The sequence below is a fragment of the Serinus canaria genome, chromosome 5 (assembly GCF_022539315.1).
Source record: "Serinus canaria isolate serCan28SL12 chromosome 5, serCan2020, whole genome shotgun sequence".
In the NCBI taxonomy this organism is placed as follows: Eukaryota; Metazoa; Chordata; class Aves; order Passeriformes; family Fringillidae; genus Serinus; species Serinus canaria.
In genome coordinates this window covers 23,820,987-23,842,018 of record NC_066319.1, presented here as the reverse complement: position 1 = coordinate 23,842,018, position 21,032 = coordinate 23,820,987, and the positions used below count along the sequence as shown (strand labels likewise).

Below are 21,032 nucleotides of genomic sequence, written 5' to 3'. Positions count from 1 at the left end.
CCAATAAATGTATTTCTCAACTCCACAGATGCAAAGTTTATATTGGTAAACAAAGTGCTTTTCATATGAGTACAGATTATACTACCAATGCAGCCCAAAAATCACAGCCAATCCACACACTGTATTAAGTTCACTGAAAGTACATCTCTAACCAAGGCCTACATACAGTCTGAAACTACTTACAGAGCATTAAAACAAATGCAGAAAATTATTAACTCCAATTGTATTTGCCAGAGCAGCAGATAAGATGCAGTGACAGCATGAAGGCATAAGCAGAGCAAGTTTGACTTCATTTTTTTTTGATTGCAAGAACCTTGTCAAGAGAGCATTAAAATAAATTAATTATCTTTTTTTGCCTCCTCCTAATACTGTGTTACCACTGAAAGATCTTACCTGACATTTTTATAATGCCAACGTGTTAACTAGCTTACTTCTGACACCAAGGTATCAGGTAAGTTTCTATAAAGCATCTGCCACTCCCCTGAATACACCACATGTCGTTGGCCAGTAAGCCTGCATCACTGACTTGTATTATGCATTCAATTAGTTTGTGTTTTTTGAAGGCCCAGAAGTATAATAAGAAAAAGACATTCTAACCTGATCTCCTTAATAAATAGTAGGATATTTTGGCTTAGATTACATTTTTTTACTTTGCTGCCTATTAATGAATTTCACAAAATATGTTGAAATTCAGGTTTAAGACTTGCACTGTCACAAACTCCAGAACCCTCTACAGCAAAATTCAAGTGTAGCTTGTATAAAGCAGAGCAAAGCAAAGCAAAACAAACACTCCTTGGGATAACTGACTGATTGCTCAATACATTTATTCATAAGACAATGTATACCAGCATTTTGAAACACAGCAAGTCTCCCCTTTGTTTGGAAGGAGTCTCTCTGCCTATATGCAGATGCAAAGAAAAAGGCACCTAATTTCCATGATGAGATGGGGGAAAAGATTTGTTTTCTTGCTTCCAGTCTCTCCCTATTAGGCAGGTTGGTCTATGCTGCTCAACCCCTCCCCCACAGCTGATTCCTGATAACAACATACACATCTTTCCAATAGACCTTCTCTGTTGAAATGGAAGAAGTGAAAAATAATGCACTTATCTTTTCGGATTTGTCAGTCCTATCCTCAAATGGATTTTATCGTCCAGTGCTCAGCACAAATAAAATTTCTTTCAACTCCATTTATCTCCCTCAGATGCAATAGGATTATATATAAATTTTTTCTTCAGTCTTTACCAATATAACAAACATCTTTCTGCCTTTTTCTGCACCTGTTGTCCATGCAGAAAATCTAGCTTTGCTTTGTGAGCCACAGCAAATTAAGTGAGAACTCTTAATTTCCAACAACTGAAATCTTAACTGTGGATAGTTGATCCAATTCCTAAAACAGGCCAGCACCAGAAAATTCTGTTGGGTGGATTGTGAAAACTTCTGCAAACATAAAAGATTGTTGGTTCTTCCTGATTCTGGTTGATTACATAATTTATTGCTTATAATATTTAATATTTCAAATTCAGAGGTCTCATTAAAGCACACCTAATCCTTTCTTTAGGTGAATTCGCATTATCAGCTGGTACCTAATTTCACAAGCCTGCCATGCAACTACTACATTTAAAATTAACTAATGGGAACAAGGTCTTACAAAGATGTGGATCATCTTAGGTAACAAAGCTCTCACTCAGGAAAATAACACACTTGCAGTGAAGTGGCTCATTATTTTACTACCTGTCTTTCAAATAGCTCCAAAAACCCCCTTAGGGGATCATCCAAACTGGGATCTGAAACCTAGGGTTGAGTAAGCAAGAAATTGTTGAACAAAACAATTATCTTTTCATTTGTACATGCAGATGGGTTGGAAAAGATGAAAGGAGAGAAACAGAAATGCCAAAGGGATTGGAGTGACAGAAGACAGATACACGTGTATGTATATTCAGCACAGATGCACAGATAAACTGAACTATGTAAACAGGACTGTATCCCACTGCTACTCTCTCTTCCAAAAATCACCAACAGCTCCCAATGCTGCACCAATCTAACAGACATACGGTCATTTCTCTGGCAAAAGGAACAGCAACCTTTTTTTATTTTTGCCCTTAACTCAGACTGCAAACCAAAACCAGGATCTGTGAATTCCTCATTAAATGTCATGCTGAGACTGTAACAGCAACATCTACAATATGTTAAAAATCCAATGACAGAGCAGAGGATTTGCGCACAGCTGCCATTCCACCCCGTTCTCCGTCTGCTGAGCCTCAGTGGAACGGCATACAAGATCAAATGTCAACAATATGTTGATGACAGAGCTACATGCATCCTCATCTAGGTGAAAAGAGGCTGACATCCAGCTGCCAACATCTCTGGAAGGAATAAATACAAGAGGAAAGAGTCGGTTCAAATTTAATTCAATGAAAATGGTAGGAAGAAGTACTGGAAAAAGTTTCTGTGAAATAGCAAACAGCAATTTCTTCTCAGCCCATGCACAGTTCAATGCAAATCGTTAAGAATTCACTTTGGCTGTCTTCCAACTAAATGACTTGGGCAAGATGACTGCACATAAATAATCTCAGATGTAGAACCATGTTCGCTATAATTTCTTAAATCTAGTTAAAGCTACGTACCAAACTGCACCAAAGCTAACAGTAGCTACTGTGGGGCAAACAAGCTCAAGGCTTTATCTGAACTGCAAGAGCCCTGCTCTCCAAATACTGGACCTCATATTAAACAAAATGTCTTGGCTCTCAGTTTCACATCCCATTAAGTAAAAACATCCTGAAGAGATGTCATTTTTTCTTCACACCAGTTTGCTAAAACGGACATTGCTCCCATGTTTAACCATCATGAGAAACTAACATAGTATCTTATGAAGGATTCTAATGAGTTTTTAGTTTCCTCTAAGCTCTGTCTTAGCGGACTTCAAGCAGACACAGCTGAATTGGTCAAGACAGCAATATAACTAACTCTTACAACATACTATTCCTGCATATTTCTGCATCCATACTCAAATGTGCACATCTGTGCAAATCTTCATGTCATCTGCACCCCCAAGGTTGTGCTGCATTTTCCAGTAATGTTGAATATAGCTCTATTTACAGTACCCTACATAAGCAGTGTTTACCAACATGGTTTTGGATATGATCTGTTTTCCTAAAGACATCTGACAGAATCTGTCAATACACAGCATATATAAACTACTAGGTCTCAACCAGACAATTATGCTCCATTCCATTAAATGGAGGGATTTCCTATTTCAGTTAAACAAGGGTTCTGTTTCCAGGTCCTCTTCCTAGTATCAACAAATGCTTGCAGTCTGTGACTTTGCATGGCCTTTTGAAAGGCTAAAAAAACATCTATGTGGTTTGACTTCTGCCAAGAGTCAAAAATTTCTTTGGGCAGTAATTGGACATATTATTTGTAGTTCTACTTGGAGTCATCAGAAGATCACCCTGTTGACCTGAAGATGTCAAATCTTCCTTAAAATAAGACCCAAAGGACCACACCAACACATCCTTCAACAACACAGCAAGAGGCTGGTACTTTTTTGTACACTATTCTTGTTCTCAGAAATATGTTATTTCACATGAACTCTTTCACTGGAGGTAATGTGTTGCAGTAAGCCATCTAATCATATTCTCCTAACCAATTTTATTTTCACATTACCAAGGTTTCTGATAAAACTAACTTGTGCCCCAGTGAAACAGATGTGCAGGGTATTTGCTTTCAGGATTGAAGCTTGGTTGCTTATGGCTGCAGGAGTTTGCACAGATCACCCAGAGACTGAGTGAGTGACCTTTGCAGACCACACTGGATACATTTTACTGACACTTGCATGAAGCTCAGAATGCAGCAGCACTCAGGAAAACTGTGCACTGTACTCACTAAGAGTTAATATGCTAGAACAAAAAAAAGCTTGGCTTTGTGCTAAAACTCTCCAAGTCTTTCTGTTTCAGGCCTTTCTTCCTGTGGTATTTGGAATTCTCCATCTGTTTACAATGGAAATATACAAATACTCTGTTCCATCCAGGCTATTGACCGACCACTTAATCAGAATGTTTCCCAAATAGCTGCAGTCTTGTCAAGAACTAATTCTGGATCTCCACAGCCTGAATACTTCCACGTTCAAAGCAAGTGCAGCATTTGAGATGGGGATTGGTTAAGTCACTTTATCCCCACAAATTGTATGATTTGCTCCTCAGTTTCATGTCAATCAAATTTTTCTATCACCTACCTTACTTTTTGTATCCTCAGCTTAAAAGCTACTCTCAAGGTTTCATTTTAATTTGGATTCCAGTAATCATGTTTTGCTGATATTTCCAAGTTATCTTCCTCTGGATAGAATGAAAAACACTAAACATTGCGAGGGCATCAGCATTTGTGAATGCTAGAAATAAAACTACCTTCTGGCTGCCTTTCTCACTAGTTCCCACTGCTAGCAGATCCAGGGCAATATGATCCTTACTCTTCCCATGTTTCTAAGGACCTTCAGCTCCATGAAAGATTCTAATTTCATGTTCTTCTAAGTCCTTTAACATCCATATAGGCTTAGAAATACATGGAATTAAAAAATCACCTAAACCAAATAGCTTGAAAACAGACATGCTTTATTTAGAAATAAATTACACCTATGTTTTCAAAACAGGCTACAAAACCTATCCTTATTCCACATTTGGAGTCCTGTCTCCCAGCTTTTTATCTCTGAAACTCAAATTGCAGACAATTCCCAGCATCACTGCCATCTGTACCACCACCAATCTAGATATTTGCTAAAAGCAACTCTTACCTTGTTCTCTTCAGCTACAGATACATTTCAGAGAGTTGCAAAAAATCCAAGAACACAAAAAACAAACACTTGATGTTCATGCATACCCCTCCTGTTAAAAGTCAACACTACTGAAAGCTTTCGTTTTTCAGACTGAAGTTTAAAAATTGTTCTTTAGCAAAAGCCAGGTTTCCATGTGAAATGCTAATCAGCCTTATCTGAAGGGAGTGAGCAGAAAAAGCATAAACCTCTACCTCACAACTACCCCATTTGATGATAATTCATTACTTTATTTCTGAACAAAATTCATATCTGTCAAATTACAACAGCCCTGACCTGTGGTGAACTCAAACCAATCTCTCTGAAATACTGGCAGCAAGATGCATACAGACAATGTACACTTGTACAACCAAGGTGCTCCTTAGTACAACCCAAAATCGCTGTAGTTCTCAGAAAATTGCATCAACAGCCAGTGGATTTCTAGTACAATTAAATGCATTAAAGTTTCATGTAATAAATGAATTAATTAACCTCTATTTTAACAGCAAGATGGAAGAAACTCTCCAAGCAATGGAAATCTGCACTCCATTGACAGCTAGTTAGGGATGAGGAAGAAGGGTTCATATGAATCAGAAATAATCATTGCACTGGTCAGCAGTGGCTTGGAGGCCATGCTGCCAAGCCCTACTCTTGCATTTCATTGACTGCAAATCCAAAGCCAAGAGGGAGGCAGGGAGGAAGGCAGAAGAACTGTCAAGCAACTTATGGGAATTCTCAAAGAATGTAATGTAGCATTTCTTTTGGGAGTTTTGGAGTAGGGTATAATTAAAATATCCACAAAATATTGCTTCAAACATGGCTCTGACTCATTTTTAATTAAGAGTTTGAGTAACAAGTGCTTTGTATTACAAGCTGTTGGCAGAGAGGCAAGAAAAATGCTTTCTGATTCTCTCTAAGGTGCATATTAAATTAGATATTAAAGAATACAGTTTCACCAGGTTTCCTAAACCTTTTTGTACTGCATGCTGGCCAAGCTATAAACAGATTTTTACTCAACTGAATAGGAATATATCAGCCATGGTAAGGACAGTGTGTTAAGAATATTATGAAGTTTCCTACTTTAAAATCTATTTCATTTTGCATGTCTTGTCTATTACAAACTTATGAAGGAGTCTTACTGCAAAACTCAAGGCAGAAAAAATATCTGTGGTGGATGCACTAATTTTTACAATTAGACAGAGGAGCAGTACTAATGAAATTGACAGCTCTGTGCTTTCTAAGCTTGGTCCTATGGACTGCACAAAGACAACCAACAGCACACCAAAATGTTGAAACAGTATTCAACATCACTCAAGAGGAAGGTTCTTTAACCAAATTAATTCAAACTGATCTAGCTGTGACCCTGTCACACATGCATAAAGCTCCAAGTCCAAATCTGTCAGAAGTAAGATATTTTTAACATCTTTAAACATTATTTGGAATAGGGGAAAACAGCAAAATAGTTAGCAAATCCTGCTAGACTGGATGGATTTCAAAACGTGGGGGAAAGGTTTTGGAAGCTATAAATACATGTGCAAGAAAGAGGAAAAAAGCAACCTTTAGAATACATGCAATCCATCTGGAGAAAAAAAAAAATCCAGAACTACAGCAGATGAGAAAGACAGAAGTGCAGTGATGTGGAGCAAGTCTGAGAAGCAAGAGTGGGAAAAAACGGTACAAAATTTTCAGTGCACCAAAACAGCAACCCCCCCTGAAACATAACCCACCCCTCAATGATTTCTGACTGCATAAATAAAGGCTGCTATCCAAAAGGAAAATAACTACCCTCTGTGGGCTTCTGGTAAAACTGTGCTTATCACATTATGTACATTTAAACACATCCCAGAACGAGAGGGAAGAAAAACAAAAACAAAAACAAAAAAAAAAAAAAAAAAAAAAAAAAGAAAGAAAAAGAAAATACAGTTTTGTTGGAGACAGTTCAAAAGAAAAAGAAAGTTGGAAGATTAAATTACAAGAGAAAATTAAAGAATACAAAGCATTACTTCACTAAATGGTGACTAAGAGCAGGGGTACAAGCATTTGAAGACATGGAGACAAAGAAATATAAATGAAACATTCAGACAGTGAGCTTGCTGATTTAGCTGGCTACAGAAAAATGCCTCCAAAAGACAAGGGCTAGAAGCTATAGCAACTGGAGTTTAGAGCAAATGTAAAGGAGAGGTGAAAGGAAGACATGTGATTTTTGCTAATAGGACTTCTCTGTCTTAACTTATGATATGGTAAAAAGACTGTGGGAAGGGCTACTCCAGTTTCTGGCAGAAAAAAATATGCATTTCACTAGGATCTTAAAATAGATGAAAAAGAAACAGTACTAGGGCAAACTAGAATTTTAAAATGATCTTACAGGATGGTGATTACATGTACTTTGTGATCTTATATCCACACAGCTTTTACCAACTGTACCTGTAAACCAAATAGTACTTTTTTTCTTAAATACATTTTAATTTCTGCCTCTTACTTTGAGAGGAGAAAGTGCTGACTGGTGCACCAAATATACCTTCATCATTTATCTTCCCTTGCCTTATAATATGGAGCAGATGATGACAATAAACAAGAGTTTCAGATCAGCTGATAAAGTGACTCTCTCTGAATCATGAACTGTCGGAAAAGCAACTACAGAATCCAAAGGTGAATCAAAGAATTTCGCCCAGTGACAAGTCTGTCCCCAGTGTCAGGACACTAGACAAATGCCTCACTGCAACCCTTGTACACTGGGAAAACAGTGTATGGCCAAAAGTAATAATAATTAGAAAAACCTTTAAGAAAAAAAAGAAAATTATTTTAGAAAAGAAAACAACAGGAAAAAAAGATTTCTCATGGAATGAGTTTCACTATGGTAAAGTTATCTCTCAAAGTGAAAATTTTGAAGACTTATTTTTCATCTCCTAAAACAAGTCACCTGAATACATGGTCTAGAACTTGAATCCAACCCAAATTTTAGCTTTAGAAATTACTTAGTTGTGACTCCTTAACTCTCTTTGTGGATTATTAACTGGACATGGCTTTTATTACCTAGAACTATCACTGAACAGCTGTTGTGCTTCACTCATTAGGAAAGCAAGACACACATGTTCTCAATTCTGCCAGTCAGTGAAAAGATGAAGGTTTTCCCTCAGGTACTAAATGAGTCAGAGTGGATCACAGTTCAGCTGCCACACAAAGCAGAACATAAAGATAATACCACTGCCAAATATCCTTCCATACGCATTAAGAACTAACTTATAAATAGCCAGCAAAGCCTGTTTGGGAAAAGCATGGTCAACTTCAGCTTGCAGGTAGGATACAAAGTTTGGCCCAACCCCTTCCTGAAACTGTTGGTAGCTGCTGTCCTAGAAGTTAGTTGTTTTTAGGAATGATAGAAAATGATACTGAAGCCTCAGCTGATATGCTGCCTCAGCAAAGTCAACTGTAGTACCACAAGCAAGATTCGTATCACCTGAAAAGGTACAAAAGACCTGCTAGGTACTCTGAATGACAAGAATGTATTACACAACATGGAATGTATTTGTTTGTCATCATATCTGAGACAAGAGAAAAGTTTCACAGTTCTGCTGTATTTACATTCTCCTGCCACATCTGCATATCTCTGCAATAAATTCCTTCATGTGTTTATTACTCAGTGGGTCTGGAGCATGTGTTGTCAGAGCCCAGCAACTAACTACAAGGTTGGAGCCAAATGCACACAAACAGAATACACATCTACTCACCCTCATAGAGGTTTCTCCACCATGGGGCTGTTGCAGCCTGAAAACTTGAGCAACCATGTGTTCTGTAGTGGGGTGCAAGAGGATACGTCGGGAAGCCAGTCCCACCATAACATACCTGCCCATTGGAGACAGGCTCACAGAAATGGCATTAGGTCCTATGAAGAGAAGAGGGGTTATTTCTCTCATGCGTTGACATCCTGCCCCATGTTTCCTCCTTGCAGCTTTTTCAGTCACATAATGTATGCCATATTAATCTCATAAAGGGTAGAGAATAAGGAGATCTGCACAAGTTACAACTTTTATAAGACATTTCCTTGTTGCAGGTGTTCTGTCACTAAGACAATGAAATCCTTTAGGGAATTAAAAACTATTCTTTAGCAGCTCTCCTATACCAGCACCATACTTGTCCAGAGCATATGATAAGCCTCTCTCCAATAGTACTGTGTCTGTGGCTGGCTAGATAGTCAATCAAATGTTTCCTGTTGCTACAATTACTGATGCTCAAGCTATTGCATTTCTTACTGATGTTTGAAGTTCTGAGGTCATCACACCCCCACCCACCCTGACATCTTGCTGTATGCTTACCAAATCGCTTTGTGTAAAGCATCTCGCCCAAGTTGTGGGGTGCCAGAGAATATACAGCCAGTATTCCTTCATCAGGGAAGCCTCTCTGGCTGCTGGGAATGAAGGCTGCCAGCAGCTGCCCATCAGCAGAGATATCACAGCTAGCATCATTGTAAATCTTGCAGTTTTGAACAAGCACATTCACAGAGGCTGCAATGAAAGAAATGAATAGTGATTATAGTACTAAGGTTGAACAGAATACAGTAAGATGCAAACTTAATGTTGGACAACGGACAGTACACACAAAGGGCACTCAAGACATTTAGCTTCCTCCAAAAGTTTATGAAATGTTAATACCCTGATTAATGTATAACTTGCTCCAAAACGGAGATAAGACACTGAAACGAGCCCAGGAAATTAAATTTACTCACCTCCTGAAGCCTTCAGCCAAGAAATAATAGCAATTGCACTTTATCAAACACTGCCCGTGGTTAAGCATAACAGCATCCTTTGCAAAGGACAGCACAGTTTAAACAGGTCTCAAATCATGACACTGACAAACTCCAGCAGCATTCTCATAAGAAACAGTACACCTTAATTCATTTCCCCTTCTCTCATGGAGCACCTAGTTCCCGTTCTTCTCATCTCCAGTAAACAGGAGATGAGTGAAAAACTCCTCCCTGCAGATAGAGACATTCATTTCTGACAGCTGATTTCCACACTCATCTTGGATAAAGTCAGTGAGAAAGGGCAGAGACTTTTTTCAGCCAGTCCACCATTTAATTATTCCAGTATTTGAGACACTCCTGCATATCAGTGAAGTAACTGTACAGCAGACTAGTGGGCAGCAATCCACAAACAACAGTTTTATTTTAATCCCTGCTGGTAAGTTGCTGGGTGACTTCATCCAAGTGTTTTTCCCTTCATACACTGCGTATGAAGACTACAAGCTCTAGTACAATGAGGTTCCAAGGCCTCTAAGAACCATCTACACCAACAGTTCAGTGGCACCTTGTTAAGACATGGCTGGAGTGATGTCAACTCTACCAGCCTAACCTAAATGTGCTTCAGTTTTTCAAGAGGTCTGAAGTTGATCCTGCATACGCTATTTTTGGGATAGGGAAATTTAGGTTCTAGTATTTTCAAACTCAGGAGTATAGAGATATAAAAAACTAATAAAAACAGAGTCCACATTTGCAATATAGAAAGTTTGCATGCTAGAAGATGGAACATTCCATCTCACATGTTTGAAGCTATCATGTAGAACACTGTTGATTTCTACAGTCCAGAAAAGATCATCAGATCATTTCTGAAAAAATCATCAAGACTATGCCTAGCCCAGAAGAGGCCTTAATATGTTCAGCTGCAACTGCAAGCAAGTTTATGAAGGCACTTCTTAGTCTAGATTCCTTACCAGTTTTAACAAGTAACAGTACCAATGGTACCAACAGTACCATTCTTGTACCAACAGTACAAGAATGCTTTGTGCATATTTATGAAAGTTCAAACTAGTAAATAAAATTAAGACTGTAAATCAATACTTCGACAAATCTTGCCCTTTGTTTCCAACACCTGTGTAGAAGAAAGCTGCATCACGGAACTGCTATGAGAAATTACTGACAGTTGTCTAGGTAATTTTTTAACCAGAACAGTTTCCCAACCCAGTACACCCCATGGTTCCAGAGATGCTTGCAGCAGCACAAAAAGTACTCATGAGAGGGAAGCAAGACAGGACTGCCCTTCATACAGCATTGCTGATTTAAAGCATTCACTGAACCTCATCTTTAATTCTTCTGGTCTCAAAGACCTTTCTCCTGGGAACTGCTTTCCTCTGTGCCTGACTATCAACTTCTATCTACAGTTCCATTTAGGAAACTCTGATGAAAAAGAAGATGAGGATTAAAAGTGGACTGTGTAATTACATTCTGTACCAAGCCACCTACACCTGTACCCTAAATTTATTCCACCAATTTTACAGTCTTGAAGCTGCTAAAAACAGTAATTTTCAGCCTAGTATAAACAGAAAGGTGCTGAACAGAAAAAGGTAAATAATTGTAGTCACTATCAAGGCTGCAATAGAAGTACATGAAATATACATGGCCCTTAAAGAACAGGTGGTTCAAAAGATGACAAAATTCCTTAGTGCTTAGTCTGAAGCTAGTTGAACAGAAACACAAGAGAATTAAGATTAAAGACTATACTGCTTAATTAAAAAAAAAAAAGATATAATTAAAATGCGGCCTTTTAAAAAAAATCTAGGCTTTATTTAAATACTCATCATGTCACCACAAGAGAAGATGGGCATCTACACAAGAACTGCAGTATGTGCTGTGAACCAGCTAAAGGATACATGACAACAGCTTGTACCATTGTAATCCCAGTCAAACTGGGAGGATTCCTGCTGAGTGACTTATTCCAAAACCAATCCTATTTATACTCTAGGAGTTCTAGGTTGTGTTGACAGTGGAGCTCTAGGTTGTGTTGACATTTTGTACTTCTGCTTCACCCAGGAACTTGAAAACATGAGAGAATCAACTTTGGTTATTGTAGCAAAAACTGAGCCATTTTCCAGTGCTAACAGTGAAAGTGACAGCAATTGTAAACTGCACTAGGGAGCACAATTCCAGAAGAAATATCAGTGCTGATACTCAGCCTTGTGCTGAGACCACGTGCAGGGCCCCTGGTCACAGTTTGGGCCAGCCATGTTCAAGAGCGATTAAACCCTAAATGATAACATGTCCAGCAAAGAAGATGACTGGAGAAAATGCAACATGAATTTTATGTTCAAACAAACACAAAACACCAACACCAACCCACCAAAATAACAGGAGGGCAGGAAATAGAATTGTATACTGTATTTTCAAAAACTACAGAAAGTGCCAGAAAATCATCAGTTTTCTAAAAATAATGTTGAAAACTGACCACTACCATGTAATTGGGTAAAAGAAGCATTGAGTTTGGGGATTAAAAGGTTTCAACAAACACAGTAAGATTCTAGAACAGTCTTTTCAATAGACATGAAAGAAGCAAAGAATTTAACCAATTAGAAGACAGAATTTTAGGAACTACAGTATGTGCTTCCTTAAGGCAGCAGGGAGCTAGTGTACTTGGATAAGGGGTCCTTTCTCATCAATTCCTTTGTAGTGGTACTCTAATCAGCTGTGATCTAAAAAACTGGGAGAAAAAATGGGGAAATGGGAACATACTAAAAAGGTAAGTATTGGGACTCTCACAGCCACAAGACTTTACTTAAAAGTGAGCCAAGCAAAAAGACAACAAATAGAGCAAAAAACCATCGCATACATGCAGAGCATTTGCTAAAGATACATCTATGAAACATCCCCACCACCAACCCTGTAAAAAAGCTTTGATTATTGGAAAAAAACCCCAAACATAGTCCAGTCCACTTTTGTGGGGGTCTAAGAACTGTACTTATTCCTACTCTGCAAGATACAAAAGTTTGTCCTGCACCTCTGGGGTCTGGCTGCATTTTCCAGGAGATAGCCAAGGCTTCTCAACATTCTTAATTACTGTCATTGGATGCTCAATATTAGAAGTCACAAGATCATAGACTTGCTCCCTCAGAGCACAGGTATGGGTGTCATTTAATCATAGGATAGCTTGAGTTGGAAGAGACCTGAAAATCACATAGTTTTAACCCTCCTGCCAAGGGCAGGGACACCTTTGATGACATCAAGCTGCTCAGGGTCCCATCACACATTGCCTTGAACATCTCCAGGGATGGGGCATCCACCACTTCTCTGGGCAACTTCTTTCAATGCCTCACCACTCTCCAATCAAAGAATTTTCTCCTAATAGCCAACCTAAATCTTCTCTCATTTAGGTAAGATCATTCTCCCTTGTCCTCTCATTATCTGCTCAAACAAAAAGTCTCTCTCCACTTTTTTTTCCTAAGATCAATTTAAGTACCAAAAGGCTGCCTGGAGCCTTCTCTTCTCCAGGTTAAACAAAACCAGCTATCTCGGCCTGTCTTTATAGCAGAGGTTCTGCAGCCCTCTGATCATCTTTGTGGCCCTCCTGTGGATTTGCTCCAGCATGTCCAGGACAGATCCTAAACAGGACCTATTTAGCTCAGGGACCATTTTGTACTAATGAACTCCAGCTTTTCAAAGAGGTACAAGAAGTTTTAGAGAGGAAAGACACTGATTTTTCTGTAACTACTGAAAAATCACAGTCTATAGAATCCATGTTCTTCTCAGCTTTTGAAGTTTGTTTTTGTTTTGTAATCCAATGCAAACTTGGACATTCCTAAGATAAAATCTCACATTTTTATTTGTGCAAGGAAAGACATGTTTATATTCTGTACCATTTACAGATTTGGGGACAGTGCCATGTTTTGTACATATCCTCACAGTTCCATGGCTATTTGTTTTTATTTCCAGGTCTCTAATTCTCTTCCTCATCTAGCATTTACTGTATGTCTTTTAAAACAATGTTGGGTTTGGATCACCAGTCACCCAGAGTCGGTCATATAGCACACGTTCACTCATTTTCTCTGTACAGGATTTCCCCCCCCACCTCCCCCACCTGCTCCTTTTCCAGCACAGCAAAGAGGTTTTTGGTGAGTAGTCAACAATGAAGACCAACATGAATGGATATCATCCTGTTTTTAAAGTTTGTTGCATATGTTCAATGTCTCTTAGCAAAACATAATACGTGAGCCCTCCTGCCAAAAGAGAACTATCTTTCCACCTTGATGTGTGCTGGGAACATTAAACATTAGAGATGCAAGTTGTGCTTAACAGGAAAGAGTGCTATTTCTTTCTGTCTGTCATTACCTGATTCACACTGGCATTATTGTTCTCTGCTTTGCCCTCATTTACGGAGCATGAGGACTCAGGCAGCACCTACATCTGGAACCAAGAGAGCCTACTGTGCAAGCAGAAAAAGTCTAAATGTGACAAGTGGAAATCTCAGCAAGGTTTCATTTTAAGGACAGCATTTACAAGGTTCTCAAGAGATGAGAAATATAAACATACCCATGCATTTCACAAAGCCAGAGGCTATTTGATTTCTTTGAGCTTGCAGCCTGCTCTATGAAGATGAAGCCAATAAGGAAGATTTTAGGGGGAAAACTATTGCTATTTTTGGAAAACTACTGCAAGAAGACTGGCCTTTCATCTCCTGTTTTCTTTTGTTGTTAATGCAACCACAGAACTGACAAAACAGATCAAAAGAAACATCAGAGAACAAATTAATCAAGCTCTTGTGCCAACTTGGACATTAATTATGCTTGAAGCTGGGGAAGGCCTGGAATGCCAGCAGCAGTTGGCAAAGGAAAACTGTGCTGGACACAACATCCACTCCTAGCCATCCTTAGAGATGGCACTCTCTTAACAGCTGCCCCTATTTAAAAATTTGTTTAATATTTCTTTTTTCTTCTACTAAGTTACCCTGCATTCCACTGTGGACCAGTAACTATTGATCAAATCACCTTCCTCAAGACCCAAGCAGCGTTAGAACAGGACGAACTCCAGATTACTAAACAAGACCAGTTTCCTAAATGAGACACTAGAAATTGGGAAGAAACTGAAATTATGAGCAATGAGTAGCATGAGAGAAACTACATTATAAAAATATAAACAAAAGAGAAACTCTTCAAATATTTTATTATGAAAAGCCCATGTTCTACACTGTTTTCAATACTTAGTTGCTGGAATTTTAAGGATATGCAACACTCACTATAAGAATATTAAATAAATGCAGAAATAGCAGTGTCTCTGCTGTCAGATAAATTCTCCACCCCAATGCTGATATGACTGACAATTTCAATATAAGACCGGGTCATGTTTATTTCAGAGCTATTAAAAGCAAAACTGGCAAAAAGAGAGAAGAAATCTGAAGCTACCTTTTCACATTTTGCAATTAGCCGAGAAAGACAGGGCTGAGACTAAAATTCCACAAGTCCCTGCATAGCCATTTTCGCAGGACTGCCAGGATCTGCTTTTGTGTGCTCTTGCTGGACTGAGCCTCAGGGAGGTTGCTGCTGCAGAGCCACATCCTGAGCCCAAGGCTTCCAAGGGTGCTGGGGCCCAGACACTGAGATACAGGACTGCACCAATCACGCTGCTGTCACTTACTCAGATGCATCCGCTTCAGTGGAAAACATCCTACTTCCAAGCAATCTTTTCTTTGTTTAACTGTTACAGGAAGAAGAGCTGCTCAGAGATGGAGGTTGGCCACAGAGTCATTGCTCTGATGGAAAGAGGAGCTGGCAGGCAGTCCCAAACTTCAGCTGCATCATTTCATCTGCCTGAACTCCAAACCAGTTGTGGCTTAAGCCGGTCCCAGAAGGTACAATAGACCCCTCTGTGTAAGCAGATAATCTCACAGGACCATCTCTGATTTACAGGAAACAATGGGAGGAAAAAGAGGAGCTACTGAAAACTACTGAAAAAAGGTCACATACCTTACTAAGAAAATAGTTTATTTTCAATATCACGAAGAATCACAAAAAACTCATCCAATCCACTGCTCCTCATTTGAGAATATGAGAATCACGAACCTTCTGAGTTGGAAGGGACCCACAAGGATCATCAAGCCCAACTCAGAAGTGAATGGCCCATATGGGGATTGAACCCACAACACTGATGTTCTTAGCACCATACTCTCCTATCTCTAAGTCGTGCACCTTGGCAAACTTGCAGCTTGCCTTTGTTCTGTGCCTAGGCAAGCTTGGCAAATACCTGGCTTAGTATAAACACAGCTGCTGCATCTTCATACATCCCTACTACACCCTGACAGAAGGAGATAAGGTTAGAAATGCCAGGATTGCGCTCGGCATATAAAATAAGAGTAAAAATGAACATTTCCAAATGGTCATAAGACAAAATGGACAAGCCAAAACCAATGAAGCACAGCATGGGGAGTTGGAGGGGCTGGGGATGGACTTGTAGCTGGAATGTGGCCCACAAGAAGGACACAATGACAGCAGAAACCATACCAAATTTCCAGCTAATTGGAAGCTTTTTCAGAATAAAAGCATCCTGGTAGGTGAAAGGGAGAAGATTGAAACACTGATGTATTGAACAGCAGATGGTTCCTAATTTCTATGGAATGTTATAAATTATAAACAAACATCTTATGGTTTTTTTTTTTTTTCCTGTTTCTTTTTAATTAACAGCCTTCTCCTCAGCAGCCAGATGAGGCAAAAAAATAAGCTATGAGCAGCTGAAGCACTGTTCAATCACTCTACACCTCGCAGAGAAGTCCCAAAGAATTTAAATTGCTTCCCCCTCTGACTTCATCTTTATTCTCTTCCAGAGTCTGGCAGGACCTCCATGTGGCAAAACTTTGCCTTGAGCACCAACCCTTACAAGAAACCCTGAGGGAATATGGTCCAGATGGACCATATTCCACACTGTTTAAAGGGATCTTCCACACCACAGAACATTGCACCCAGCATATGAACTGGGGGAGTCTGCTGCAAGGGGCCAGTCGCTGTTTGGGAATGGGATGGACACTGGTCAGTGGGTGGTGAGTTGGGCACCACTGATGTTTCTTGGGTTTTATCCCCTGCTTCACTTCCCCTCGGTCTCTTCTCACCCCTCCTCACTCCCTCTTTTCATTACTACTATTGCTATTGTTATTAATAACTTAATTTCAATTATTAAACCGGTTTTATTTCAACCCTCGAATTTTACCTTTTCCTGCTTGCCCTCCCTATCCTGAGGGGGCAGGAAGGAAGTGAGGAAGTGGCTGCATGGGGCCAAACCCCAACAGCCAAACTGGATGAAGCTTTCATCAACCTGATCTATTGAAAGATGTTTCTGTTCAGAAGGGGAGGTGAATCAGATAATGTTTAAAACTCCATTCCAGACAAAACTATTCTTTGATTCTGTGATTTTGATTCTCAGCATGTCTCTGCAGTGTCACCACACACTGCAGAGAGAAGAACCCACTCCTTTTGTGGGTTCTTTAAGCAGCAGGACACTACCCCACAGAGACATCTATTGTCAGATATGCAATTTCTGGAAATGCAGAACACACAGATCTGAGACTGTGAGAGTTCTTCTCAATTAATTTTAGTGACTACCTATGAAAGTAGAAGTCTTTCTGAAAACAGAATATCTGTTCTCCCAAAAAAGTCAATCCCTTAAAGCAGAACCAATCTGCTTTTGCTGAGAAATCGAGCAGTGAGTTGCACATATGCACAGAGATGGCCTAAGCCAAAAATCACTTGCACAAAGGAACATTCATGAATATCTACCTCCTATCTTCATCCCAGGCTGCCACAAACATTTCTGCAGCTGTGCAACATGCTATATCAGGATCGCATTCTGGGTTAAAAATAGCCTTTCTAGCCAAGTTAGTTTTAGCCCTGAAAATGTCATTCTTTGATCAGCTGACCGCAAGCATCAAACATGCTTGTGCCTGCATAAGGAAGTCTTTTCCAACGTGAGAGCTAGCTTATGCCATAGAACACACGTGAAACTGTGGTCTAATTTTCACAAAATTAATGAGAAAAGAAATGAAATCAGCAATATTGCTCAGATTCCTGATTCAAAAATAGCTTTTGCCTGAGAAACAGGACTAATCAGTGCTTTTGCAAATGACTAGAAGGTACTACTTCCCTGGGTTTGTAACACTATGGTAAGCAACAGACTAGGGTCCTGATTCCCAAAATGTATTACAGCACTTTAACACAATGATGTGAGCAACTTAAGAGAAATCACTCACAGTTCATTAGCAGGTTCTAATTTAAAGGTATAAATACAATATTTCTCTAGGAACTTGTTAGTAAGAGAACGAAGACAATGAATACAGAATTCTAAGGGAATGGAACATGCCCATGAAAAGGCTCACAAAAAACAAGCCCTATTTACACATGGATTTGCTGATTGCAAGAATACACAAGGAAGATAGAGTGGGAACAGCTCTTCAAGCTTTTAGTCAACTTCCTCAAAAGACTAAGCATTTTACAGTTCCCAGTGCAACATGACAAGCAAGACCTGCAACACACAGCTGCCTTTGAAAGATCCTAGAGCTTACCCTAGCTCTGGTAAGCACAGACTTAAAATAAGGGACTGGTGTCTTTTCCAACTTACCATTGCTGATTTCAGGCAGATCAAACTTAGTGAAGTCCCACCACTGGAGCCGGTAGGTGGTGTTGGCAATGTTGCTGGCCACAGCTGACTGTCCATCTCCAATGACAGCACCTACAGAAAAGGGGGAAATAATTAACAATTTAACCTCTACAAGAATAACCAGAAAAAAAAGCCAGGGAGACAAAACCATAGAAAACCTTTCAAAATCCAATGCTCAAAACTCTGGATTCTTAAAGAAACCTTATTTACACAAATGGCAGCATGTCCTCAATAAGCCACAGAGAACAGGAAATTAACAGGAAAGCATCTCCCTGCAACACATTTCTGAAAGAAAATAAAGTTGATAAGAGATAAGACTTGCCCAGGAACACAAGGCAAAATCCTAATCAATTCATTTGGTGCAAATGCATTCTACTTATCAACAGTAGTGAAGCTGTATTTTCACAGACCCAAAACTGTCTAGTACAGCTATGAAGGCATATCAGAATACAAACGGAGGAAAAGCATTGCCCTGGGAAATTACACGGATTTGTGGACATAATTGCTGCTCCTACTGTAAACTTCACTCAGAAGATACAGGTTGCTTACAGTATTTGTCACATACGAAGGGTTGTAACAAAATATGGACCTGGAAAACCTAGGAGCTGGCCCTTTGCTGCTTTGTGTGGCCCAGCCTACAGCAGGCAAGGGCTGCTATGACACCATGACCCTTGCTAACTGCCCAAGGATTTGGGCAGCAAACTAAAATCAGAAGGCTAAGCATAATTCCTCAGAAACTATCATAAAAAAACCTATATTTCCCAGCACAAAGAAACAGCCACTGGTTACTCAAGTCAGCACCCATTTGAGAAAGCTGAGATGCATCAAATGGGATTCCCAGGGAGACAAATGGAGACAAGAGATGGTTCATCCATGGTAGTACTACAGTCAAAAATGTCATGCTATTTGCAGTCTCTAAGCCTTCATGGATAGCCAGCCCATGTCCTACACACACACCCCAACAACCAGAGAAATTCAACGTAATAGAATTTGGCAAGGGAGAGCAAAGCAAGATCACTCCCAAGCGCAAATGACTAAAAGCAAAGCCTCCAGTGTCTACACAGTCTGGATTTCAGCATCTCCCCACTCCAGTGGGAAGTACACAGCAAATTCAGTGCCCTCACTCTCCTGGAAGGGTTGGCTCAGGACTTTGCTGCCACAGCAGCAGTAATAGAAGAGACATCACTTTGACAACTCTGTCAGACACCTGTGCAGAGTTAAGAGCTTGCTAACTGCTAGTAACTTAAACAGGTGTGGAGGAAGATGGAGAGAGTAGGATGGCTAGATAGTTACTTTTCTTATCAAATCCCAAAAAACCACTCAGGCATGGGAAAAGAAAGAAAGAAACCCAAAATGCCTGAACACACAAACACACCAACAGGATTTTTACTTTCTCAGCAAAGCAAAGAACAAGGTGGGCAGGGAAAAGTAAGTAAGCAAATTCTAAACCGGTGCTGATAAACAAATACACCAAGAAAGCTGCTTGAGTCCTTGCTTCTAGAGAAAGCTCAGAAATATACCAAGAAGACTTCCAAGCAGACAGCTTTACACTGTGCACTCAACTCTGTCAGGCCTCCAGCAATCAACCAACCTCCATTGTACATCTGCTCCATCTCAGTACCTGCCTCTGTCAGACGTGCATGGATCACTTGGAGAGCAGAATTAAAAACATTTCCATTGCTGTAGCATATGCCCAAGGCCCTGTTTTCTATATCCCTCAAAACAAAGGGCTCCTTCTGAAGAGAAGATATGCACTGGAGAAAGCAGATTCAATGAATTAATGAAATTACACTTGGCAACCAGAAGTAGGACAATTAAATTGAATGTTGCTTCAGCTTTAAAAGTCTTCTCACTGCAAGCCTGGATTTGGTACACAAAGGCAGCTCTTCTACTGTCTTGCCTTCAGCCCTCAGGAAGGGAAGAGAAAAACAGGTGCTCTACATATGTGAAGCAGTGGGACTTCCTGCAGGGAAACAGTAACTCTCATCCCAAGGAAGGCAGCATATGCCTTATAGGACTGAGTCAGGCAAGGAAAACACTCTGTGAAGACAGGCAACAGAAGTTCTACTGAGGGCACATAATTCCAGAATACTGATCTTATCACAGATGACTGTTACAAAGTTACATATCTGTTCTGCAATAAGAACAACCTTCATAGGTGTAACAAGCAATATATAAAATGGAGAAGAACTTAGGAGAATAATCATGCTCTCCCTCTACATCAGAGAAGCTTAGCAAAATCACTAAATGCTCCACAAACAGTAAATTCATCTGGCTCATACAACTGCTTCACCTACTGCTAAAAGTACCATAAAAAGCAGCTGGCAAGTAGATTTTTTTTTTTCTGTAAAATTTCTCATCTTTGCATCCTTTTCCCTGTAAGGTGAAGAGGATGCAAGGCTCAAATGAACACCATAACTTGAAGGCTAATTATCCTCTACACCTCCAAAGGCAGTCACATCATACGCAGAGAAACTAAAAATGGAAAAAAGCAGTACTGCCCCATCTACAGGACAGCCCCACACAAATTTCAGAGCCAGCACAATCTATCGAGTAATGCTAATGCTTCAGGTAACAGATACCTTTATCAAAAAGATTAGGACACAGGCAACACAGTTCTTAGTGAGAAAGGTTATGTTCAGAAAAATTTGGTCCGTTTCTTGAAGGCTTCAAACCAGTGTAACTAACACTAATCAGAAGTCCATGATCTATGTCTTTTATTAAGTAATTATCTCCACTTATAATAATTATGTAACTGAGGAGTGCAATTATTAAATTATATCTACATACATATAACAAAGTGTAGTAATATTTGTATCACAAGTTCTGCCA

The 21,032-nt window shown here is 39.6% G+C and overlaps 1 protein-coding gene across 5 annotated transcripts in view; it reads right to left on the bottom strand.

The window, feature by feature from the left end:
- AMBRA1 (autophagy and beclin 1 regulator 1) overlaps window positions 1-21,032 on the bottom strand; it is a 128,033-nt gene that overhangs the window by 32,893 nt on the left and 74,108 nt on the right. For all 5 annotated transcript variants that reach the window (XM_030240230.2, XM_030240232.2, XM_030240233.2 and 2 more), the window contains 3 exons: window positions 18,162-18,272; window positions 9,115-9,303; window positions 8,530-8,684 (listed from right to left, as the gene is read on the bottom strand). In XM_030240230.2, the coding sequence (XP_030096090.1) occupies window positions 8,530-8,684; window positions 9,115-9,303; window positions 18,162-18,272 (455 nt within the window). The remainder of the gene's footprint in view (window positions 1-8,529; window positions 8,685-9,114; window positions 9,304-18,161; window positions 18,273-21,032) is intronic.